Source organism: Lepidochelys kempii, chromosome 3, assembly GCF_965140285.1.
Source record: "Lepidochelys kempii isolate rLepKem1 chromosome 3, rLepKem1.hap1, whole genome shotgun sequence".
NCBI lineage: Eukaryota > Metazoa > Chordata > Testudines > Cheloniidae > Lepidochelys > Lepidochelys kempii.
Window position 1 is genome coordinate 68,359,396 of NC_136382.1, and position 27,297 is coordinate 68,386,692.

Consider the following 27,297-nt stretch of genomic DNA (forward strand, 5'->3'; position numbering starts at 1 on the left):
CTAATTAGTCAAACTGATCCAAACCTATATGGATTGAAGGAGGAATGTTCAGCCTCGTTTTTCATTTTTTCAGCTCTCGGTCTTACTTACCTCCTTGTAGCAATTACTTTTTAAACAACTCTTAATAATACATAGATGATATACATAAAGTGCAGAAAACAGTTTGAGTGCAAAGATGCATACAGTACATTAATGGACAGTACAGAAACATGGCTGACATTCATCAGTGTAAATATCTGATTCCTGCAAATACAGCATACGGTTACAGCAGTGATCAAAAGGGTGAACTCAAATCTCTAAAGCACAGCTTCACTTATGAGAACTGGGGATACACAAACAGCACCAATAATGTTTAGTTTTGTCCTATTTCTGTAGATTTCCTTTTCAGCAGTGGTACTGAAGTTTACAAGAAAATTCCTACCTTGACAAAAATAAGCCACAATGGTTTTTTGAGTGGAGACTCTTTGCTACCCCATGGCACCCACGAGTCATTCACCTCTTTAACAGAAAATACTATGATCCAAATATTTGAAACAGTAGCCATTGCTAAATACTTTTAAAATCCCTTTAAACTGCTTGGATTTGAGAGGAATTGTTGCCATGCCTTAAGTAATAAAAAATGTGATGAGATGCTGCTTAACACTACAACTGCTTTTGTGAGCAAATCTTGTCCTGCCTAGTAACAGTTGCTAGGTATGAGGTTGGTTTAAGGCTGTAAGAGGTCAGTTAATAAATCCTCTCCCATCATCAGTCCGCATTATGTTATTGAGCTCCTCACCACATGTGCTTCTTAACCTGCAGGCAAATGTTTTAGACATCATCCTAATAGTGAATGATTTTATCTTTTAACTGGACTGCATGTTTTCTGTAGTAACAGTAAGCATTTTGTCTGCAAGGATTAGGGCAGTTTGGACATTTTAGTAACAACCTTGAATATTTTATACAACCATGATTAGAAATCCGGATTTGAGCTCCTTTGTTTGTTGTGCTGTATGCTCAAAAATAATACCACCACCACCTACACCTGCTACTTTTGAACGGATTCGGGAGTATAAGCCTTACAAAACACGGTATTACACTCATCGGGATATATTAGGTAAGTTGATTTCCTGAATGCTTCATTTGTAATTCTCCAATTGGGGATATCCAAAACGCTTATATATGCCTTTATTTTTGACATTCACATCTTCTTGCAATGGCCTTTCCTGGTTGATCAGAGATGGATACATGTACTTATTCATGAATATGTACAAATACTCCAGATCAAATAATTACTCTTCTCAAGGTATTAAAGATTTGCTCACACTGGAGCAAAAAAAAGAAAGCTATGTATGAGCATGTTTGAAAATAGTTGTAAGTAAGGCTTAAAAGGATTGAGAAGAACCATGCTTGACAAAGATTTTTTAAAAACTCTTTAGTAAGGCAAAGTTACAATACAAAACTGAAGTCTGCTTTTACATTTCCTGTTTCAGGATCTGGGCCTTAGTTAGTCACTCTATAAGGGTTCAGTGCAAAGTCCACAGGAGTTTCTCCCTTGACATCAATGGACTTTAGATCAAGCCCTAAACAGATGAGAGAGAAATAGAAATCATGCTAGAGACTACTGTGTAATGACTGTGGCCACAACTACACTTCTACCCCGATATAACACGACCCAATATAACACGAATTTGGCTAGAACATGGTAAAGCAGCGCTCTGGGGGCTGGGGCTGTGTGCTCCAGCGGATCAGCACATCAGTGTGTCTGGCTCCAACATGCTGCTCTAAGCGGCGTGTTAAGGGTGCCGGGCCGGGACCGAGGGGTTGGATAAGGGGCAGAGGGTCTCAGGGGGTGGTCAGTGGCAGGGCCTTCCCCCACCCCCTCTGGGTCTGGGAGGCAGGAGCTGTGGGGGGGCACTTTTGGGGGCTCCGCAGGCCCAGAGTGGCCTGGGTGATTAGCGGGGGGCCGGGAGAAGCCCTCTCCACTTCCCTTGCCCTAGCCCCAGCCATGTCGCTCAAGGAAGGGGGCTTGGGGGAAGGGATCCCGGCATTTACCGGCAGCAGCGGAAGTGGAGCAGCCCAGCCCCAGCCCGCTCCACTCCACCAGCTCCCAGCTGTGACGCTCCGCTTCCCGCTGCCAGTGGGTGTGGGGCCTTTCCCCAACCCTCCACCCCCAGTGACACGGCTGGGGCCGTGGGCAAGGAAAGCGGGTAGAGGTGTATGTTATAACTTTGCTGGGTATAACTCTTCAAAAAACAGTTAAACTCTTTACTACCAGAACTGTGTACAGGGCCTAAACAAGCCCCTGAAACAACAGTTCCTGACAGGACTCTGGCATACTTATACAGTAAAAGCTGTGTTATCCAGCACTTTACCAACCAGAAAGCTCTAGAAACTAGCATTTCTGATATCTTCCAATACAAGTCTTCAATCTAGTAAACGGGACCAATGCAGAAGCTAAGTAGAATCGATGCCAAAGTTATTCTGGACCCGAGTATTTCCGGGAGCAGTCGGACTATGCTCGAGTTAGCCGAGAAGAGCCAAATGCTGTTCTTTCTGTTTGTATCCGCCATTGTGATCTGTTGGTTTATTACTCTGTGTATAGTCCTGTGTTTATCATAAAATATCAACACCACCCTACCATTATGGCATCCAAAATACCAATGAAAAGCAAAGGAGAGAAGCACAAGAGAGTTGTGTTGACATTAAAACAGAAAATAGATATTTGTACATGTTTTGAAAAGGGCAAGAAAGGAATGTTTTGATGCAAGAGTACAATGTTGGCTTGTCCATGATATACAACATCAAGGTTCAGAAAGGACAATTGCTCAAATTTTTGCTAGTTGTAAGTCAAATAAAGCTGTTGAACATCGCTATACTCTGCATACACCTAAATTAGACCAGATAGACAGTGTTTTATACGAATGGTTTTCATTGAAACAATGGGAGTGTGCCCCTATCTCTGGCCCAATGCTCATTGAAAAGGCAAAAGATTTTTATAAGCAAATGGAATCGACTGAGCCATGTGCATTTTCTGAACGATGGCTTTTGTGTTTCAAACTTCGTCACGATATTAGAAAGCTAGATGTATCCAGTGAACAAAAATTGGCTGACCATGAAGTGAAATAAATATTGTGAATTTTTTAGAAATTTAGAAATTTTAGAAATTTAATCACTGAACATGATCTATCCCCTGAACAAATGTATAATGCTGATGAAACTGGCCTCTTTCGGTGATGTTTGCCAAATTCTACCCTAGCAGGTGCAAGCGAATTTAACGCTGCTGGTTTTAAGCACAATAAAGACAGACTAATTGTTCTTACGTGTGCTAATGCCGCAGGCTCGCATAGAATAAAACTTTTGGTGACTGGAAAATATAATCATCCTAGAGCTTTCAAAGGTATTGCACATTTACCTATTGTTTACAAAGCACAAGGTAATTCATGGATGGACAAAGAATTTTTTTATGATTGGTTTCATCATGTTTTTGTACCTGCAGTGAAAGAATATTTTAGAAAAATAAGCTTACCCGAAGATAGCAAAGTTATTCTATTGCTAGGCAATTGTAGAGCTCACTCTCAAGAAACAGAGTTAGTGTCTGGTAGTATTTTTACCATCTTCCTGCCTGCCAACGTTACTTCATTGATTCAACCTATGGACCAGGGTCAAATGAAATGTTATTACAGAACAGATTTCCTAAGAAAGCTGATCAATCATGAAGGCACTATCCAGGACTTTCAATCTCGTTATAACATAAAAGATGCAATTTTTAATGTTGCTTGTGCCTGAAATTCTGTTAAAGTGAAACATTAAAGAGCTTAGATAAAATTGTAGCCTAATGTTATCTTTGCAGACGTCTCTTCTGATGAAGATGAATTTAAAGGCTTTAAAGTAAGAGTTAGAAAAAATACATTAGCACAAATTCTTGAAATGGTGACGGATAGTCCTTCTTCACACCCAATCAACAAACTTCATGAAAGTGAGATAGGAGAGTGGGTTGAAACTGACAAGGAGGTTGAAGTGACACATACTGTTACTGATACAGAAATAACAGAGAATGTTTTGAATCCTGAAAAGTCAAAGGACACTGATAAAGACAGTGAAGAAGATTTTAGTGAAGAGGACAAAACAACTTGGGGAAAGGCTTCTTCAGCTTTTGTTACAATAATTAAATTTGCAGAAAGGCAGCCATGTTATACTGCCCGGGAGGTTATGCAATCACACATTCTGCACTCTACTTTTATGCAAAAGAGGCAGAAGAAAATTAAGCAAGCTGATGTCAGGGATTTATTCAAAAAAAGCAGCTTCAAGGGTGTGTCATAGGGTCCGTACAGATTCAGCCCAATCTCCTACATCTTCTACATCTACAATGATAATTGATGTTGATAAGGATGACCCTGAGGCACTGCAACATCCTGAAGTGCCTTCTGAATCATCAAAGAAAAATTAAATTATGTTCAGTATAGTTTTAGTGTTAAGTGTATTTTTAGTGATCTGGGTGTATGCCATGCGCTGCCCACAGTGATATGCAGTGTCATAAGATAACCTACTGTATAGAAAACTTTCCCTGTATATACTTAAGTGCTTCAAGAAACCAAACACTCTGCAGTGCAGCACTACTATTAGATTGGTGAGTACCTGTTTACTATTTTATACTTTATTCATTTTATTGTATTATAATTCTTTGAAAATTGGTAGTCCATTGGTAAGTATAACTCTTAGTTAACCAGAATTTTTGACTAACCAGCACCCCCCATTTTCCCAACATGCCGGATAACAAAGCTTTTACCGTATAAACTATCTCTAAGGTCGTAAGTGGATTTTCTATTGCAGTGCAATTATAGTTTAAAAATTGAAAGAAAATGTATGGTAGTATTAGTATGTTAATAGCAAGAGTCCGAGGAAAATCAATAAAGTAAGAATTTCTATACCTAACTATTGCAGGGATCTTTGATCAGTGATATTAGTATTGTGAGTCACACTGCCTATGTTCGATAATGTGGGTTACTAAACAGGCTTAAGTCATTATTCAATAGCTCTTAGAGCTTGGGATAGTTGCTTTTCAAAATACATTTGAAGTATCAACAGTGTGCTCAGGACTGTAGAAGACCTAGAAATCAAGGTCTTTGACCTGAGGAGCTTATAGTTGACATAGACAACATAAAACACACTGGGAGCCTCTTAAAAATGTCCTGTTTTAGAGTATTTTCCCCTTTTACTTTGTAAAATATTGTATGGGTGGACACCATGATCAGCTTCAACAATGAACCCTACAGACAATTATATACAAGAAACTCACAAATCACCACACCTACCTTCATATATCCAGTAACCAACCCAAACACCGAAAAAATCTGCTATCTACAGCAAGGCACTCAGATACCACAGAATATAGTCCAAGGAGAAAGTCCAAGTTATACATCTTAACACACCCAAAACTGCCTTCACCAGACAAGGACACACCACCAGAGAAGATCATGTCATGGAATAGGCCACCAAAATACCCAAAGCGAACCTGTTTCAATATAGAAATGAAACCCCCTCTGACTGCCCTAAAACACCCCTAGTTGTCACCTCACACTGGAACCCATATGGAGTACCATCAAATAACTACAACCCATACTCTATGGGGACCCCATCCTGAAATAAATCTTTCCAGAACTTGCCTCTTCTGGCCTTCAAAAAACTCTCCAACCTGTCCACGCTCACCATCAGAAGCAAGCTCCCCACAGACCAGCACACACCAACTCAAAGTGGCATCAGACCCTACCAGAACAACAGATGCAAAACTTGCAGACATAATTCCACTGCTGTAATGATCACAACGCACCATTCAAGATCCATGGGTCCTACACATGCCTATGACAACATGTGCTGTACCTCATCCAGCAGAGTAAATCTCCCAATAACAGCTATATGGGTGAAACCAGAAAATCACTACTCTCTCAAATGAAGTCACACAGAAAAATGATAAAAGCCTAAAACACCATATTACCTGTGGGTGAACACTTTTCACAAAGCCATCATTCTATATCTGACCTCTCATCGTCATCCTCAAAGGAAACATGCACAATATTTTCAAAAGATGAGCCTGGGAGTTTAAATTAATAACTTTGCTAGATACTAACAATCATGGACTGAACAGAGACATTGGATTTTTTGGCTTATTACAACAATCTGTAACCCACTAACAACTCCCCTCCCAACTGCCTCCGCCCACTTCCTTCCCCAGCCCCTCCCCCAGCCAATGGCTGACGGTGTGTTAACGGGCCACTTCACCTTGAATAGTCCCTTGAAATATGTGTTAACTACTTACGCTAAACCATCTGTTCCACCTTGTGTTTAGCTGTGACAGTATGTTTCACAGACCTGAAGAAGAGTGTGTAAGCTTGAAAGCTTGTCTCTCTCACCAAGAGAGGCTGATCCAATAAAAGATATTACCTCACCCACCTTATCTCTCGCTGAAGGCACATCTACACTGGCAAAGTTACACCACTGGCAGTTACAGTAGGGTGACCACATGTCCCGATTTTATAGGGACAGTCCCGATTTTTGGGGCTTTTTCTTATATAGGCTCCTGTTACCCCCCACCCCCTGTCCCAATTTTTCACACTTGCTGTCTGGTCACCCTTAGTTACAGCACTGCTCAGAGAGCACAGAAGGAAAACCGCTGTTGTGTGTTCACACTGACAGCTGCCTGTGCAATAGCAAGTTCACACTTGCGGCACTTGCAGCGTTATTTGGGGCGGTGCTCTCTGGGCAGCTGTCCCACAGAGCATCTCTTTCGCCACTAAGACTTGTGGGAAGGTGAGGGGATTGTGGGGCATCCTGGGTCCAGTCCCTGTGCCCCGTGATGCATTGCTTCGCATCCCAGCAAACCCTGTGCTTCCGTCCACATTTGGCGCCATCTTTCAACGGTTTGTGTAGTGCGCACCCTGCCTCTTTCAGGCTGCAGGAATGGATCCTGAACTGCTGACCAGTCTGCTGCTCGCTCTGACCCACACGTCACGAGTGGCCGTGGAGTTATTCCTTAAACTACAAAGGCAAGAGGAGTGCAACATTGATCTTGCCACGTGCAGTAGCTATGACACATGATTGCTTGTGGCTTTCACGGAGGTGCTGACCACAGTGGAACGCAGCTTTTGGACTCAGGAAATAAGCATTGAGTGGTGGGATCACATCGTGATGCACATCTGGGATAACGAGCAGTGGCTGCAGAACTTTCGCATGCGGAAAGCTACATTCATGGGACTGTGTGATGAGCTCATCCCAGGCCTGTGGCGCTAGGACATAAGAATGAGAGCTGCCCTGTTGTTGGAGAAGTGCGTGGCAATTGCACTGTGGAAGCGGGCTACTCCAGACTGCTATCGATCAGTCGCTAACCAGTTTGGAGAGGGAAAGTCAACCGTTGTACTCATGTTGACGGAAGTGTGCAGGGCCATTAATTACATTCTGCTCTGAAAGACTGTGACTCTGGGCAACATGTGTGACATTGTGGATGGCTTTGCACAAATGGGCTTCCCTAACTGCAGAGGGGTGCTAGATGGCACACACATTCCAATTCTGGCACCAGACCACCTAGCCACCAAGTACATTCATCGCAAGGGGTATTTCTCAATGGTTCTCCTGGCGCTTGTGGATCACCGTGGACGTTTCACGGACATTAATGCAGGCTGGTCCGGAAAGGTGCCAGATGCAAATATCTTTCAGAACACTGGCCTGTTCAAGAAGCTGCAAGCAGGAACTTTCTTCCAGAAAATCCCAGTAGGGGAAGTCAAAATCCCCATTGTGATCCTTGGAGACCCTGCCTACCCCTTAATGCCATGGCTTTTGAAGCCGTACGTGGGGCAACTTGACAGCAGCCAGAAGCAGTTCAACAACAAGCTGAGCAAGTGCAGAATGACTGTGGAGTGTGCATTTGGCCATTTAAAAGCCCGCTGGCGATGCCTGTATGGGAAGCTGGTCATGGCTGATGACAATATTCTTATGCTTATAGCCACGTTCTGTATGCTCCATAATATTTGTGAAGGGAGGGGTGAAAGCTTCACTCAGGGCTGGACCGCAGAGGCTCAATGTCTGGAGGCTGAGTTTGAACAGCCAGAGACAAAGGCTATCAGAGGGGCACAGTGTGGGGCCATAAGGATCAGGGATGCCATGAGGCAGCAATTTGAGGCTGAAAGCCACTAATATTGGTTACTATGCTTGGGATTGCAGTGCTTGTAATGCTAGGAGGTGATTGGTGCACATGATGCAAGAAGAGGCTTTAACAAAATTGTATGTGTTTTGCAGTGCTCTTTTTGCTTTCACTTAATAAAATAAAGATTGCTTCCAAACAAACACAATTCTTTTATTAAAAGACAACAACCAGAGAAGGGAGTCAAATGAAAAAAATTATCAGCAGGGAGGGGATGGGGGAAGGGAAGGCATCAAAAGGAGGAGGGGTCCTGGGATGGCTACAGATTTTTGTATGTCCAGGGATCATACCCAACCTTCTCCTTTGGAGAACAATGCAGCGGGTGCTGTACTTCAGCAGGGCCAAACTGCAGATGGATAGGTGTTGAGTGCAGTGGGTATTGGGAGTCCACACTGCTGGACTGTGAGGAGGGAGGAGTGGAATGCTGTGGGTAGAAAGTGGAATCAGGAGGTTGATAATAGTGTGTTGGTGGTGTGAGGGGGGTGCATGGGAAAGAGTTTTGTGACAACGGCTGCAGGGGAGGGCGGGAGCGGAGCTGCTTGGTCTGAAGAGCTAGTATCGCCTGGAGCGTGTCCACTTGGTGCTCCAGAATGTTTAAGAGCCACTCCATGGCTTCTTTCTGGTGTCCCACATTCTCCTTTTGGTCCCTCTTCTTGCTGTCCCACCACTCCTTCAATTCCTGTTTCTCAGAGGCAGACTGCATCATAACCCTCACAGAGAAAGTCCTCCTTATTTCTTCGTGGCGCTTTCTAATTCTGCACAGCCGTTCTGCTGCTGATAAGGGAGGCTGGCCTCCCAAGGTCATCTCTGTGAAGTTTAAATGCAACATTTTACAGAAGCAGTATTGTGTTTGCAACACAGACAACACTGATTCAGTGCTTTAAAACACAGCCAGTACTCTCACACCTGTCACTAACTGACTCCAGGCAAGCACACAAGAGCCACAAGACCCCTAAAATGGTGAGTAGCCGCAGCGGCAGGGTGAATCACTCTTCCCAGACCCTGCTGTATACTGGGCACAGTGGCGTGGGACAGTTACTGTTAATGGGGCAAGAAACGAAGCAGCTCTGCCTAGGAACCTGCGGCAGCGGATTGCCCAGTATCTCCACGAGAGTTTCCTGGAGATCTTTGAGGGAGATTCCCGTGAAGTGAGGGAGTCAATCAACAACCTGTTCTGCCGCTCAGACTAGGCATGCGGTTGGAGACAAGCCTGATTTCTGCAACCCTCCTGCCCCCAAAACAAATCGCTTCAGCAATTCCCAAAATCAGATCCATTCACCAGGGGCCTCCTCTCCTGTTTGCGCTTTGCCAAGTTCCGACTGCTGTGACTGGCTAGGCTCCTCCAGGGTAGAAAAGAGCTCCTGACTGCATGCATCTCAGGTGTCTGAGCCATCCTCTGCCTCTGGGTCCCCCTCCCACTCTTCATCCAAGATTTTCTCCTCCTGGCTTGGTCCACTTGCGACTGGCACATGAGCCAACAAAGTATCCACAGGGGCCTTTGCAGTGGAGGTGGGGTCGCCACCGAGTATCACATCCAGCTCTTTGTAGAACCAGCAGCTTGTGGGCGCTGCACCGGAGCAGCAGTTTGCCTCCCCCGCCTAGTGGTAGGCGTTCCGCAGCTCCTTCACTTTGACCCTACACTGCAGAGTGTCCCGGTCATGGCCCCTTTCTATCCTGCATCATGAAATCTGTCCTTAGTTATCATAATTCCTACAGCTGCAGTGCAGCTGGGACTGCACAGCTTCCTTGCCCCAAATGCCGATGAGGTCCAGCAGCTCGGCATTGCTCCAAGCGGCTGATTATCTGGTGCGTGGAGCAGGCCTGGCCACCTGGAAAGATGCACTGAGACCACTGCACACATCACTGAGCAAACAGTAGGGGGACTTTCTAATTTGCAAAGGAATGTATGGGGTGGGGATGATGGTTGGTCACCTGAGAGCAGGGCAGTAGAGTTCAAACCGATGACCAGAGAGGTGAGAACAGGCATTGTGGGACACCTCCCAGAGGTGAATCACAGCGCTGTAACCACCACGGTGTCCATAGCCATGGCACAGGAAGCTCTACGCCTCTCGTCGGGGTGGTTTTTTTAGAGCGCTACAACTGTGCAGTTTCTGCGCACTAAGTAGCTTGGCAGTGTGTACACCTCGGGAGTTACAGCGCAGAAAGCTGCTTTACTGTGCAGAAACTTGCCAGTGTAGACGGGGCCTAAGATAGTTACTTGTCATTCACTCATGTTCTTTGTATATACTGCCTTCATAGATTCACACTCATATTTATGTGAAGCTTATTAACAGAATTATTGCAGCTAGCCTAGCGCAATTATATGCCTAATGTATGTGCCAGTCATGGAAATGTGCCTTCTTGTAGCAAGTTTCAGTACACTATACTATTCTTTGTAGCCTAGTACATCAGCCATATAGCCCCTTTTGCGCTTTTCCCCACATAGGCCAGAAAAAGATGAGATAATTTTCAAAACTCAGTATTCTCAGTATAAAAAATGATATCTTGTGTGAAATTCCATTCATGGAGAATAGTCACACCTAAGTAGTCAGAAACTACAAATTACATAATATAGTATGATTTCTTATTAACTATATGTTACTAAACTATGTACTCACATACTACTTCTTTTAAGATATCAACAGTCCCAGGTTTGATGATAGGCAGGAAAAAAAAAACTAAGGTCTGATCTACATTTAAAATTTAGGTCAACATAGCTGTACTGCTCAGGAATGTGAAAAATCAACCCCCATCCCCCACCCGAGCACCGTAGCTATGCCAACCTAATCCCCGGTGGAGACGCAGCTAGGTCAATGGAAGAATGCTTTTGTCGATCTATCCACTGTTGCTTGGTGAGGTGGCATTTCTACAATGACAGAATCACCGGCCCCTCGCTGTAGGCTGTGTCTATACTGTGGGGTTACGCCGGCATAGCTACAGCACCATAGCTATGTCCCTATAATCCCCATAGTGTAGATGTGGCCTGAGTGGATTTGGCCTATATATGTCCTTCTGGTAGAGTGGTTGTTACCCTTGGTGCACATATTGATACACATGGTTCTAAAACTCGCATGGCTATAGTGAACTTGATGCTGTTGAAAGATACTGAGCTAGACAACCCTGGAGTCTGGCAACCTCTATTATCCACAAAATGGATACAGTATTAGTAGTGACAGTGTCGACTCTCCAGACTGCCCCATCAATGTGCCTTAATTCTCTTTTGGAGGGATTAATTTCTGGATTGAGATGGCAGTTGAGTCCAAATGCCTACTCAGCACTTATTTCTACTGTGTGGGCTGACAATGGAGAGAATTAGCGCAAGCCGTTGTGGTAGACTGGGTGAGGTCAACATTTGTTGGCTAGGAAATAGACTAAGACCACCAAATTTATTTCATATAGGTCACCAAATAGCCATCAATCAGTGGGAATTGTGGGTCCACAGCACCTCATAAGATCAAGTTCCTAGACTGTATGCTCCTTGAGCAGAGTCCTTGTTTTTAAAGCAGTGCATACACTTAAGACACTGTATTAATATTTACATTATAAATACTGTCTGCAGCGAGGATTCACATTGTGTATCTTTTTAATTTTTTTTAACTATCAAATCAAGCAAACGGGCAGGAGACAGTTTACAGTTTCTTTATACTTGTAACATGTTGCACATGATCCATTTCTGTTGAATATATATAGATCTTGGGGCAGATCTTCAACAAGAACAATGTGAAAAAAAGGAATTAGAAGTAAAAGAACGGATTGAAAAAATTAAAGCCGAACTATGGTCTCAGGTAAATTAAGTTATATTACTATAATTGAAATTAACCTTTATAATTCCTTTAAACTCTTTGGAATCTGTGTTGTAGCATGCAAATTGTGGATAAATTCCTTTGAGCTCATGGGTGGCAGGTATAAGAGGCTTGGAGAAGGTAAGCCTCCCAAAATAGGGCAAGAAATGCCCGATGAGGCGCAGCTCCCTTAGGAGGCATGCCAGCCCGCCGCCTTTGGAGCGCTGCCCCTGGAAGCTCCCAAGAAGTGGAGAGCCACCAGTGCCTAGACCGTGGCCCCGCCTGTGCTCTGCCCTGAGGCCGTGCCCCCACTTGGCCTCTTTCCCCATAGCCCCGCCCTTGCGCCATCTCCTCCCGCCTCCGCTCCACCTCTTCCCCTGAGGCCCCACCCTCTGCTTGCTCCTCTACACCCCCTCACACCCCATCGCTCGCCCTTAAGGCAGGAGGAGGCATAAAAAAAAGAGCAAGCAGTGGGCAGAGGGAGCATCAGGAGCAGAGAGAAACGAGCGATGGGCAGGTGTGGGGACTCGGGAGAGGGAGCAGAGAGGAGCAAGCAGCAGGCAGGGGACCTCAAGGGACGGGGTGCAGAGGAATAAGTGGCGGGCAGGCAGGAGGTTTCAGGGGAGGGGGCAGAGGGTAGTGGGCAGGGGGGGCCTTAGGGGAAGAGGTGGAGCAGAGGTGGGAAGAGGCAGAGTCGGGGCAGAACCTCAGGGGAAGAAGCCAAGCAAGAGCGGGGCCTCAGGGCAGAGCAGAGGTGGCATGTAGGCCATAGGTGCTGGAACTCAGGGTGTGGGGGGTGCTGCCGCACTCCATGGCTTGAAATGGTTTCCATTATATGACGGGTTTGCAGTTTGGTTCAATGGCTCTCAGCACCCCCACTATACAAATTGTTCCAGCACCCCTGGTGCAGGAGCAGCTTTGTGGGGAGGAGACTGAGCAGGGGCGGGACCTCGAGGCAGAGAAGGTGGTGGGGCCACAATCCGAGCACCAGTGGCCCCCTCCTACTTCTCAGAGCTTCTGGCGCTCACTCCCAGCCACGCCCAGTCAGCTGCCATCTATGTTTAAACTGATAGTTAATATCAGTTCACCTTCATCTGCCAGTTCATTTTCTACTTTAAATCTAGAAATACTGGAAAGAACACACAGTCTACAGGTTAAATTTTTTAATACAACATTTATTTTTAACCAATTATCAATTCTTGTTTATATGACAGACAATAACTCTACAGTTGTTGCTGCATAAGTACCAAATCCAGTACACAATGAATAGCAGAACTCCCACTGACTGCAATGTGACCAAAAGCAGGTTCTGTATGCACAAATTTGCACACAAATATGATCCTCTAGCTATCAAGCTCAACTAGCTTGGGCATTTGACCATCCAAAAATAACCAGTCAACTTTTGTCAAATAATGTCAAAAATGGTAAAATATTTTAAAGCATTAATTTAATACAGCAGTAACAAAAAAAAGTAAGCCTTTATAGTCTCCAATAAGCTTAGCCTTAGACATTTATGCCTACTTACAAAAAAAAAAATTACTTAACTGAGTTATTTTAATTCAGAAAAAATGCAAAACACAATGAAGTTCAGCGATGTTAGGTTAGCACTTAAATGTGAATGGTATTCAAGACTGAACAGTTACAAAAGAAAATAAAAATGAAATTAAACAAATAAAACAAACACACAGCAACCATACAAGAAAAAAGTCATTTTTAAAAGCACTTATGCTAAGGAAGCAGCAGGCCAATTCTTCAGGCAACTTAATGGCTGTCCATCTCTTCTCTTTGTGTCAGCAGAGGAGGTGTAAACCCTCCTCTTCCACCCCTACTCCCTTCTGAGTTAATTTCCATATGTTTGTCTAGTCAGTTTAGATTGCAAGCTCTTTGGCGCAGGGACTGTGTCTTTTAACTTGTTTAACGTGCTTTGTAAGCCACCATGTACATTGATGGCCTGGTATACAACTAAAGCTATGCATACAAACAATATTTGTTCTAGAAGATACCAGCCAATCAAGATGCTCATCTTTCAATTAGTTCATCGTTTCCCCAACAGGTGGCATTAGCATGTAGTAAAATGAGTGATTAAGACCTTTAAAAAGAAAAGGAGGACTTGTGGCAGCTTAGAGACTAACAAATTTATTTGAGCATTTTTGCAAATTTGCAAAACAGACTCCAAGAGAGACTGCTGAATTGGAATTAATTTGCAAACTGGATACAATTAACTTAGCCTTGAATAAAGAGTGGGAGTGGTTGGGTCATTACACAAAGTAAAACTATTTCCCCATGTTTATCCCCACCCCCACCCCCCACGCTGTTCCTCAGACGTTCTTGTCAACTGCTGGAAATGGCCCACCTTGATTATCACTACAAAAGGCCCGTCCCCCGTTCTCCCCCATCCCCGCTCTCCTGCTGGTAATAGCTCACCTTAAGTGATCACTCTTGTTACAGTGTGTATTGTAACACCCACTGTTTCATGTTCTCTGTGTATATAAAATCTCCCCACTGTATTTTCCACTGAATGCATCCGATGAAGTGAGCTGTAGCTCACAAAAGCTTATGCTCAAATAAATCTGTTAGTCTCTAAGGTGCCACAAGTCCTCCTTTTCTTTTTGCGGATACAGACTAACACGGCTGCTACTCTAAGACCTTTAAGTAAATTTGCTAACAGATGGCATCATGATGCAATCAAAAAGGTCAGCCTCCGCCTATATCAGGGCATTCTTGCTGGAATATTTGATCATTGTCAGTCAATAAGCAGTGAACTGACCAGTCAACTGACATTATTTTATCAGTCTATTGTCTTGCCAAATCTACTCTCAGCAAGGCACATTTTTAACATTATCAAGAATTTAAACAAATTTTACATCACAATTTTTTCTCTGAAACGAACTGTGATCACTACTAAAATATCAACATTTGCCAATCCTTTTCCACACAGTGCTATGTGAGATCCAGAGTTGCCCACTATGCTTATAATAGGCAACAAAGCTGTGGTATCTCAATGCCATTGTGTGGTACCGTGTTAGCAAATGCTTACTTTTTAATATTGATCACTGTACCGGCAATTTTCCAAAGATCAATGTAACAATTTTGTCAAATAGCCCAAAACAACACATGTTATCATTTCTATATAGATTTATCTGGCTCTAAGTTTTTAATGAAAAACAATCAAGCTTTTGATTCCAATAATCTCTGATCCAAGTCAGAATACCATGTTCACAGATCTTTAGCTAACTGCATTTGGGCTATGATTTTTATTTTTATTTGAAGGCTAAAGAGGAAAAAGAAGATGCAGTGGAACAAGCCCTTGATCAGGCAACTGCTGAACACAACAGTTTCTTAGAAGGCCTAAAAAAAAAGCATGAAAAGGAACTAAAGGTTTGGAGTCATTTGCTTCCATTTCTAATAGACCAAATATTTTCCTGTAGAAATGTCCAACTATGGAATTGAATCACCTTATCAACAAAATACATTGTCATACTATATGTTTAAAGATGTTCTGTTTGTGCTTATCCACTGCTATCATTTTGTATCAGCTGGGAACTGAGTCCTGTTGTCTGATAGGGTAGCTTGCCTTGAGGATCATTGTATTTTTCCTTATGCCAGATTATTTGGTTCTGTCTGGTCAGATACTTGGGTTAGCTAGTTCTTTCTGATTGGTTTTTAGCATTCTATACTTTAATTTTTGTTATATGAAACTTAGTTGTTTTGTGACAGATGCCCTGTAAGATCCCAATTCAGCAAACTGCTTGAGCACATGCTTAACTTTAAGCACCTGCTTACGTCGATTTCTATTCAGCACAGCAGTTAAAGATGGGATTAACTTTCAGCACATTCTTAAATTCCACTGATACCACAGCTAAGCAGATGTTTAAATGGTTTGCTGAACTGCAGCCTAAATGGCCTAAATTTCTAAAATAAAAATAGACGTATACTACTGTATGTGTATATATATATATATATATATATATACATACACACACCCCCCTCTAAACTGAGCATGCAAATTATAATGTTTTATTGTATATAGACTCAACAATGTGCTTAATTTGCATGCTGGGATATCTGATAAAAGATACAAACACAAATATAAATACAAAGGAATACAACTACAAACAGCAATTAAGCTTCTACAGCATTCTATTCTTCTATTCTATTCTATAGGTTTTTATATCACTGAAGTATCTGAGGGCTTTCCAATAGTGCATTAAGCAATGGACCATCATCTGTCTCACATTCATTCTCACATTCTCTCCCCAGTGGGAAAAATGTGTGCAGTGGAGTGTTTTGTTGTGTGTTTATGTTAGAGAAGGCAAGGTCAAAAGAATGTGTCTTGCACTGAGTGGAACGTGGTGAGGTCTGTGATGGTCTTTCGTTCCTGTTGGAGTTCATTCCAGTCTTGCCCCCAAGAAAGCTCTGTATCCAGATCTTATAGCCTCCACTATAGGTTGCAGACTCTCAGAATTCCTGATGTATCACAATTCACTCACTAGCTGTGACGAAGTGGGATTGTTCTTAATGTTTTCTCTGAATATTGTGGGGGTGCCTCAGTTTCCCCTATGCAGTTCTTAAGTATACAGGTGGTGGGATAAGGGTGTATGATCGTTGCAGAGCCCTAGAGGGCAGGTGTGTGCAGGAGTCTGGACACAAAGAATGGCCAACACCCTGTTTCCTGGCAACTGGTGGCCTGGCCCTTCCCCCCTGCAAGGTGAGAGCTAAAGGGTTGGAGAACAAAGGAATCAGGTGATCTCCTGACCCAGGAAAGGGACAAAGCCCAGAGGAGGAGGGGCTGGAGAGAGTTTCAGTTTCGGGCTGGGTGGTCAAACCCAGGGAACCCCAAGGCTGGGGTCTAAGCTCCCTGCCCCCCAGAAGGACTTGACTGAGGGGTCCTGGTTGTACCCATAAGCTCTGTTTTAGACTGTGTTGCTATTGTCCAATAAACCTTCCATTTCACTGGCTGGCTGAGAGTCACGGTGAATCCTAGGAAGAGGGGTGCAGGGCCCGGACTCCCCCACACTTCATGACACTAGCCACAAGTTTTATTAAGGATTTTTTGTGGGTATATAAGGACATTAATATGTGCTGTTTGCACCAACAAAATGGATACAAATACAAAAATCATAACAAACCCTGGACACAAGACATGCCACTCAGCATATAAACCACAAGAAAGGAGATAAACTATAACAAAGGGAAGATATATTCAATGTGGTTATAAAGTATTTTAAGTTTGGTAATTTGTTTGCTCTTTTTGTGGTTAACCTAACAGTGGTTTAACAATAACCTCTGGGTCTTGAACCAGATGGGCAGTAAATTGGAGAGGAGAGTATATGACCGGGGATTCATTTAAGCCCTGTTTAAGCAAACTGACTGATGGCAATGGCTGACAGCAGCAGGTCCCACTGAATGGGTGCTGAAAATACTTTAACAGTTAGTGTAGTGTCTCTGAGACAGACCACATTCAATTCCATCCCCTGCCCATCCAAGCTGCTTAGTACTGCCATGCCTTTACTTACCAGAATTATCAATGTCTGGCTTTGTGAGGGAAGGGTGTTGAATATTCTGAAGCATACAGTGCTCTGCCCCCTTGTCCACCTCTCAAAAAAACCCTGTCATTAAGCAAGACCCTGCCCTGGCCCTTGTGAGGAGGGGGAGTAGTCTTGATCTGCAGTGGGAGTTTAGGAGGCACTGGAGGACATTCTTGTGTCTTAGGCAGAAAAGCAGAAAAGGCATGGAGTAATGGCATTGGAAAAGATAGAGACGGACCAAAGATTGAAAACCCTAATATGCTGGAGAGTGGAGGCATGGAACAAGGTCTGGGTTTTAGTGGGAGGTTAAGAACCACCAAAGTTTTTTGCTTTGTGTTGTTGAGAGAGAGGCCTACAGGAGGATCTAGATGTATAATGGGGGCTCTTAGGAGCTGGAATAGGGTTGAGTGCTATTGCAAGTGAGAGGGAGGTCTGAATTAGGGGCTTGGGGAATATGGAGGAGGGTCCATTACTACATTCTTTTGAGGACAAAGACATGAAATGAGTGTTTGGGGAGCTATGGGAGGAGTTTAGTGCAAGATCGGTGTTTGCATATGTGGCAATACATATGGAAGGGAAAATGTGTGTGGTGAGGTACTGATTGTCTTTCATTGGATAAACCTGAATTCCAGCATCAGCTAATAAACATAAAAGCATTATAGCTATTTAACTACTGTTAGCATAAGCACAAATTTGACTTTACAATAAGTCTGAAACTCTCCTACCTTTTGTTATGATTTCTATGATGAACTTTGTTCCTATACTCTGAGCCCAATCATCCCTCGGAAATCTGTGCACAGAGAATGCAAAAAATGCAGCTGTACCACTGTCACCCTTTGAACATGGGGAGGAGATGGATATGAATCAATCAGAGACATCTCATTTTCCCCCTCCTCCCCTTTCATTGAATCTTAAGAAGACCTCTCCGCAGGGTTGAGGGTCCATGTCTATGAAGGGGATGGTCCAACTCATTATACTACATTCTATACATATAGTAGTATGTTGTAGTAAAATGGCACCTCTCACTGGGAGACACCAACACCATTCACAATCAGAGAGATACTGAAATATTTACAATTTTCTAAAACTAGCTCTGACATTTTCTTTTTAATATATAGATTCTTACCTGTAATTATTTAAGTAATTACAAGTAAGAGGCAAGAACACCCAAACTTTGACCAACAAAAGGCTATACTGGCAACAAGGGCCAGGCCTGATTTCATTCATGTTGTAGTAGCCAGGCAAGGTACTAACAAACTTCAACAGGACTTTATTTTTTAAAGGGGAAACCTCTTTTCCAAGCCGCTGCTGCACCCTCAGTAGCTTTCCCTCAGCCTCTTCAACTCCTCCCCCGTCTTTCCTGTTTCCTGTCCTTTCAGACTCCCAACAGCCAGTGCTCCCAATTCTAATAATTACAAACAACATCTAAACACCACATTCCCTTCTCTCTTAAGAAACTCTCCCAATTACAACAAACATTGTTGTTCTAACCACAGGAACAAATAGGAAATGAGGCACTATACTGTTGACAGAAATATTACACTAAAAACACTATAGATACTACATAACATAGTCTCTAGTCCAGACAGGTGGTCGTCTGGGTCTGACAGGCCGTCTCTCAAGCCCCGGTTCCAGTGCAATGTCTTGTTGTGTTGATACTACAGTGAAATTATCCAATGCAGACTGGGTATTGGCATAATCTCCTCTTGGTGCATAGGCATGGGCAAGATAAGAAGCATTCCATACCCGCCCATCAGAAAGTCGATAGGTGTAAGGTCCCTTCTTCTCTATGATTTTAAGAGGAACTGTGAATTTATGGTCCCCTTTGCGTAAAAGTCCAGGTTTTCGTATTCTAACGAAGGAACCACACTGAAACTTTGGTTCCTTAGCACTCCGCCGCTTGTCTGTGAAAGCCTTATACTTTGCTTGGCTCTGTTCAACTGTTTTTCTCACAACATCCTCGGCTGGGGGGCCTCAGGTCGAGCCTTTAACAATCCAGCAATGTTCAGTTTAGCATTCATCTGTTTCCCATGCAGTAACTCCGCGGGTGATCTTTGCATTGTGGCATGTCGTGTAGCCCGGTATGCTTGCAAGAAATCAGTAGTGAAGGTTATCCACAATCGCCCCTTCCAGTTTAGCCATTTGCAAACTCTCTTTCAAACTTCTGTTAAACAGTTCGATTTCCCCATTGGCTTGAGGGTAGTATAGGGATGACCTTCTGTGTAAAATGTTCCTCTCTGCTAGAAAAGTTTCAAACTCCAGGGAAGTAAACTGACTACCATTATCTGAAACCAGTTCTTTGGGGTTTCCTTCCCTGCTAAAAACTGAAGAGAGGAACTTAATTACTATAGCAGAGGAGATTTGCGATGTAAACGCTACCTCAGGCCATTTACTGAAATAGTCTATTAAGGTGATGGCATAATGACAGTCAATTGGAGCAGTATCAAAGGGTCCTACAATGTCAATCACCACTTTTTCCCATGCAGATTCAGGAAGAGGAACAGGCTGTAATGGAGGGGTACATGTCACTGCTGTCTTATCATGCATTTGGCAAGTGACACAGGATTTTATGAGTGCTTCAGTTTAAGAGTCCATCCCTGGCCACCAATACAGATCCCGTAGTCATTGTTTGGTTCTGACAATTCCTTGATGAGTATCGTGTGCTAGGTATATGAGTTTTGATTGTAATTCTTCTGGCACAAGTAGCTGGGGTGTACCTCATAGCACCCAGCCATCGAGCAAAGAAAGTTCATCCCGAACTCTAAAATAAGGCAGCAAAACTGGGTCAAGGTTTTTAGGGTTACTGGGCCATCTCTTTGTCAGAAATTCCCATAGTTTTTGTTGAATTGGACATGCTAAACAAGCAGCTTGAAATTGTTCTCTCGTAACTGCAGTAAGAGTGCTTGTGATAAGCGCAACTACTACATCCTCATCCTCCAGTGGACCATCTGGTGAAGGCAAAGGCAGGCGAGAAAGGCAATCAGCTATCACATTTTGGTTTCCAGGCTTATATTCCAGTTCATAATTGAAAGAGAGTAGTCTTGCAGACCATCTAGCAATACGATATCCTGCTCTTCCCAGTCCTTTTGTGGTGAGCAACGTCGTCAAAGGGCTGTGGTCTGTGTGCAACTTGAACGTGTGGCCCCACAGGTAAGTTCTGCATTTTTCAGTAGCCCAGACACAAGCAAGTGCTTCTTTTCCGACTGTAGAATATTTTCTCTCAGCATTACTTAGTGTCCTTGAAGCAAATGCAACAGTCCTCTCTGTGTTGTCCTCATGAAGTTGTGTGAGGACAGCCCTGAGTTCATAATCAGAAGCATCAGTAGTTACAATTGTGGGCAATGTAGGACTGAATAGTGCAAGTACTGGATTATGTACAATCAAGTCTTTCACCATTTCGAAACTAGCTTGTGCATCCATTGTCCACACTAAGGTTGAACTTCCCCATAGTAATTCTTGTAACGGTTCAATGACAGAAGCATAATTGGGAATGAATTTTGCATACCAGGCGGTAGGAACCAAGCAGGAACGTAAGGTTTGCAAATCTGTTGGAGGAGAAGCATTTGAAATTGCCACGATATGAGCCGAATCAGGTTTTAGTCCAGCCTGTGAAATTGTATGTCCCAGAAAGGAGAGTTCAGTTTGTCTAAATTTGCAATTGGACCTATTGAGCTTGAGGCCTGTTTTGCTGATGCAGTTTAATACAGACTGCAGGTTATTGTCATGCTCCTCCGAAGTATTTCCAAACATGATAATATCGTCCAAATAGCACTGAACTCCATGTTGATTCTTCAAAATCAATGACATCATTTTTTGGAAGGCACTTGGGGCTGATGCGAGACCCTATGGAAAAAATTTAAAATGGAATAGTCCCTCATGTGTAATAAATGCTGTGAGGTCTCTGCTATCTTCATACAACATAACCTGGTGGTATGCGCTCTGCAAATCAAGAGTAGAAAACATCTTTGCTCCACGGAGTTCTGCAAATACTTCTTCTATGTGAGGAAGAGGATGGCTGTCAATCACAATACCTTTATTTGGCTCCCTTAAGTCCACACAAAGGCGAGTGCCTCCACCCTTCTTCTGCATCACTACTATAGGTGAAACCCATTCTGAGAAGTTAATCTCCTCAATAATGTCCTATTGAACAAGTTTTCTAAGTTCCTCTGAAACAGCTTCCCTGACTGAAAATGGTACGCGCCGTAATTTCTGTCGTACAGGCATCACATTATTCCCCATTTTAGCTTTATGCAGAAACCCATAAGCACAGCCGAGTTTCTCCTCAACCTGGTGTTAGGTCCCAGCTGAAACTGGTGTGTGTACCGCAAGAGTGCTTTGCTGAGGAAGATCAATTCGTCCATTAACTACCCTGAGATTTAAAGCAGCCAATAAATCTCTGCCAAGGATAGGAGTGCCTTTGTGGACAATGTAGAACTCTGCAGTTACACAGCAATCACCAAAAGTAAATATTGCTGGCAGGCAGCCATGTACTGGAATATGGTTTTTCAAATAGCACACCAAGTGAAGCTTGGGTTCAGTAAGAGGCACATCTTTAAAGTAATGCAAATAGATGGAATCAGGTAGATTAGATACTGCTGAGCCAGTGTCCAACATTAGCTGAATAGAGTGTGATTTGCCTGAGGGTATGGTGGAAACATTTACCGTGTACTTTATTTGTTCTGGAATATGTGTAGTAGTGATTTCGTCCATGCTCAGCACAGTAACATCTGGTATTGTAACTGCATGCACCTGTTGATTGAACTGGCTGCTGCGACATACTTTAGCAAAATGCCCAATCTTTTTCCAATGATTGCACTGAGCTACTTTTGCCGGACATCCTGTGTAGCTTGCAAGGTGTTGTGGGGATCCACAGTGAAAGCATGCTTTTACTGTATTTTGAATTTGCTGATTTGGTGGTTTTTCATTAGTTTTCCTCTTGTAATTGTTTGTCTGCGATGATAGTGAACTTTTCTGCAAAGGAGTCACAGCCTGGACTGTGCCTCTTGTATCCATGCTCATTATTTTGGGTTCAGCTGTAGCTGACTCAATCTGGGTAGCAGTGGTTATTGAATCATAGAATATCAGGGTTGGAAGGGACCTCAGGAGGTCATCTAGTCCAACCCCCTGCTCAAAGCAGGACCAATCCCCAATTGTTGCTTTTTCTTGTGTAAGTTGTGGTTCTAGAAGTAAACGTTCTCTTACACGAAGCATGGTTGTTTTCTCAATGAGCTGGTCTCTAATCATCTCATCTGCCATATTCCCAAAGTCACAAGTTACAATCAGACTCCTCAGGGAAGCCTATACTGCATTATAGTCTCCCCTGGTTTCTGCTCACACTGGCGAAATCTGTAGCGATTAGGTACTACATTCACTTTTGGTACAAAAACATTCTTTAATGCAGTGAGTGTAGTCTCATATTTATCGTCTGCAAGGGGAAAAGTGTAAACTATACACTGCCCTTCTGCTCTAAGGCAGTGGATTAGCAGAGCACGCTTTCTTACTTCAGAAATCTCTGTAGCACTGATTGGAAGCAGATAAGTCTCAAACTTATGGATCCAGGCAGTAAAAGCAATTGGAGGCTCACCTGGACTTTGCAGAAAGGGTGCAGGTGGGTTCAGAGGCAGAAGATCCATCTTTGTCGCCAGAATGTTGTAGTAGCCAGGCCAAGGTACTAACAAACTTCAACAGGACTTTATTTTTTAAAGTGGAAACCTCTTTTCCAAGCTGCTGCTGCACCCTCAGTAGCTCTCCCTCAGCCTCTTCAGCTCTTCCCCAGGACCTGCTCTAGGCACCAGCAAAGCAAGCACGTGCTTGGGGCGGCACATTTCCAGGAGCGGCGTTCCAGCCATCCTTTTTTTTCGGGGCAGTTGCGCTCTCGGAGCTGCACCACTTAGACAGGGCGAGGGTGCCGCGCCCCCAGCCACAGCGGGAAGGGGAAGCCCTGGCCCCGGGATGCTGAGCTGCCAGGGCCCAGCCGCCACCTGGGGAGGAGAGGGCGCGTCCTGTCAGGGAGCCAGGGCTGCGCTGCCTCATCTGCACACTGGCTGCTGCGCTGCCTTGTGCCACCCCTTATATCGGGGCTTCTCTGCGCGGCCGGGTGGGGGAGGGGGGAAAGCCCCTGCAGGCGCTGGGAGAAGGTGACATCACTGCCTCCACTTCCAGTGCCGCCTGCGAGCCCCAGCCCCACCTGAGCTTGGGGCGGCAAATTTTTTGCTTGGGGCGGCAAAAACCTAGAGCCCGCCCTGCTCCTCCCCCTCCTTCCCGTTTCCTGTCCTTTCACACTCCCAGCAGCCAGTGCTCCCAATTCTAATAATTACAAGCAACATCTAAACACCACAATTCATCACAGATTTCAGCTGTCCTTATCTTCATTATGAAGATTTGGCTAGTAGACCTGCAGTTTACACCTTTGTACTAAACTAAGGGTGACCAAAGGCTGATTTTGACCTCTGACCAAACTGTGACCAGTGACCACCCCTAATCGAGGGCATAACAAGTCATGGAATTTTCCTTTAATGATCTATTGAAATGCTGTTCTTCCTCTGACTTTGTTTTTTTCTTTAAAAACGGGGATTGAACAATAAATTTTTATTCACTATTTTAAATCTACTTTAACTGTTTCTTAAGGAAGCGGTGATAAAAAAGGAGAGAGAGATGCAGCGGCACCTGGAAGATGAGCTGAAGAGGGAATCTGAAGCTGCAGAGCAGCGCATGGCTCACAAACTTCAGCGCATCCTGATGGAGTGTGCTTTGGAAAAGATGCATGCTGTAGCTGATGCCAGAAAACAGGAGAGGCAGACAGCATCCCAAGCAATGGCCACGCAGAAAAAGTATTCTTGCCATTTGCTAAAGTTTAACTGTTCATCCATTTTTATAATAAGCAAAAATGCATATACCAACAGTAAGCAAAGTATCCTAAGGGCTTTCTATGGCACCCATCTTCATCTTCTAAGCACTGATATCCTAACTAGACTTCTACCTATGGAATTCATACAAAGTATATTGAAACATGTAACTAAAGAAACAAGACTTGACAACATCAACCTTGCTCATTCCCAGACTTTCAAGAAACAGATCAATATCTTTTAAAAATATTTCATACCGGAAATTCAAAAGGTGACTTTACTCTGAAAAGTGAGTGAAATTAGCATTGTGGGCTTTCAGGCTTATTGTATCTCACAATTTCACATCACATTTACTTAGGTTAGAAGCAACATTTTTTTTTTTTTTTTACTAATTGCCGGCACCACAAACTTAACCTGAGATCTGAAAGTCAAGCTTTGTTCTTTATGTGTCATCACCAGAAATAAAGATTTAGCAGGTCAAATTTAGCAGGTCTTCATTTGAAAGCAATGGGATTTTACAGGTTAAACTGAGGGCAACAGCTGGCCCTACAACTGGAATTTAGTTAATTATGTTAACAGTGTTGATACTTAATAATATCCTGCTCCCCTCTTCCATAAGATTAGAGAGTAGTAAGATTTACTTTTCTCACTAATGTCAGAAGTAATTCTAAAAACTCACAGAGAACAGATTTTTTGATAAGAATGTTCCCTTTTTAAAAGGTTTCAGAGTAGCAGCCATGTTACTCTGTATTCGCAAAAAGAAAAGGAGTACTTGTGGCACCTTAGAGACTAACCAATTTATTTGAGCATAAGCTTTCGTGAGCGCTCACGAAAGCTTATGCTCAAACAAACTGGTTGGTCTCTAAGGTGCCACAAGTACACCTTTCCCTTTTTAAAAGCCATTTTTCAGAATAAATCCATACTATAGTTGACATATTATGTAATATTTTCATTCTCACAATGAAAACAGGGCCCAGTCCTGCAGTCCTTATTTTCCACAGATAGACTACTACATCATCTTAGCTGGTATCTTCTGATTCTCCTGTCAGCTGAGTTCCTATGGGACCTGATGAAAATTAAAACTCCTCCGCAAAGTGGAACAGCTAGGAGAATTTCCCCTTTGGCACAATGAACTTGACTGGCGCTGAGCTCACCATGGGGATACCCTTTGTAGTTTGTACTGAGCCAGCTTTGCTGAATTGCATCCACTGTGTTTGGGCAATGTTATACATTTTATACATTTTCTTGCCTTTATTTTCTTGCCTTATTGTACTGAACACAGATGTGTCTGATAAAACTTAAACAAAAATTAGGACATTTCCAGGCTACAAATCAATGTTTAGCCCCAATTCAGGAAAACATTCCTATTTGGGACAGCACTATAAAAAATTATTTGAAGTTAAAATGCAGAATTAAAATTGATTCTTCATGTTCTTCCCCCCCCCCCCTCCATACACACACCTTATTTGTTTAATTTTACATTTATTTGGAGTATTATAACACTTTTCACCTTGACACATGCACCATCAAAATAATACCATCTGGTATACATATTGGAACTGATCTTCCATTGGTGTAAATCAGTATAGCTCCATTTAAGCATGCTGATTTCCAGTATCAGAGGATCTGACCAGAGGATCTGGTCTTTCTGTTATCCTGTTTTAGTCCTGTCATCATTTTATTTCATGTTATAACTTCATTTATAATTTTAACAAAATCAGAAACTTTATAACTGTATAGTGAATAAACTTTAAGGAATCTTTAATAATCATTCATAATGTATTAAACCTATCCTAAAGTTACTTTACAAATCAATTAACTTTTTAACAGAAAGCACACAGAGCAACTCCTGGAAGCTGGGGTATTGGCTAACAAAATACATCAGAAGAACCTGGATCAATTAAAAAAAGAAAAACATTATGAAATGAGTGTTGCCTTGGACATCAATCAAAAAGAGAAACAAGAGGAGGCTGAAAAACAGCTCAAAGAAGCAGAGATAACACATCAGGCCATATATGGAGAAATGACGACCAGCCTGAGAGAGACGGAAGCTCAAGTACAGACTCTTACCCAACAGCTAGAAAGCATGACAGCTTGGAAAGACAACCTGGAAGCTGAAATAGAAGAAACAAGACAATCTTTTCAAAACTACATTGATATTACGTTTCCTAAGCTGACCCCAGGACAAGCAGATTTTATCCTGCCATTCAGAAAGAACACAGGGATATAAAAAATGAAGCAACAGATAATGACAAGGAACATAAAGACAGGATCGATGTGAGATTTACTGCTAGTGCAGATCAGCACTTCCAATAGGTAATGCTGAAAAATAAATCAATTTCTGTTCACTGCATTAAACATGAGTCACTATAGGTAAAGGAAAAATAATCATTCCCATATTAATTAATGCACCAAGTTTAGGCAGGATATATTCATATTCTCTCCTACAAATGTAAAGTTAAGACTGCACTTCAACTTCCATTATAATAACCTCCTGTCTCAAAAATCTTTGAGCTGCAGTTTCACATGCTTGATATTAATCCAAAGACATTTTTTGAAGTGTGAGGAAAATCCATTCAGCCACTTTCCAGCGAACAAGAAAAAATACACTTTTTCTCAGTTAAAAAAAAAGATTAAAGGCAATATTTGAAGTAGTGAAAGCGAAGTGAATCTTGGGCAGGGGTTACTGAAGAGAGAAGTGCCAGATCTGCTATATGCTCCTCCTATCCCAGGAACTGTGCAGAATTCTCCTCTGGTTGAGCTCCACTGGGTCATTGGTTTGGGGGGGATTTTAGGGCTAGGCCCAGAACTGCTGCTCTTTGTTATATTCTTCCTGCAGACCCTGAGGATGTCCAACGGAGAGTTCACACTTCTTAAAGCAGTTTTTATCATCTAGGCTCCCCTTCCTTATGACACATCTGTGAGACAGTCCGTCTGTGGCAGCACTGCACCAGCAGAGTGGCTTTGAG

At 43.0% G+C, this 27,297-nt stretch overlaps 1 protein-coding gene across 1 annotated transcript; it reads left to right on the top strand.

The window, feature by feature from the left end:
- Positions 1 to 948: 948 nt before the first annotated feature.
- Positions 949 to 26,785, top strand: C3H6orf163 (chromosome 3 C6orf163 homolog). Its single transcript, XM_073336652.1, has 6 exons — positions 949 to 1,096; positions 3,833 to 4,291; positions 11,864 to 11,958; positions 15,226 to 15,333; positions 24,111 to 24,313; positions 26,159 to 26,785. The coding sequence occupies exons 1-6, from the start codon at positions 949 to 951 to the stop codon at positions 26,556 to 26,558; spliced, it is 1,413 nt and encodes a 470-aa protein (XP_073192753.1). The 3' UTR covers positions 26,559 to 26,785.
- Positions 26,786 to 27,297: the final 512 nt, after the last annotated feature.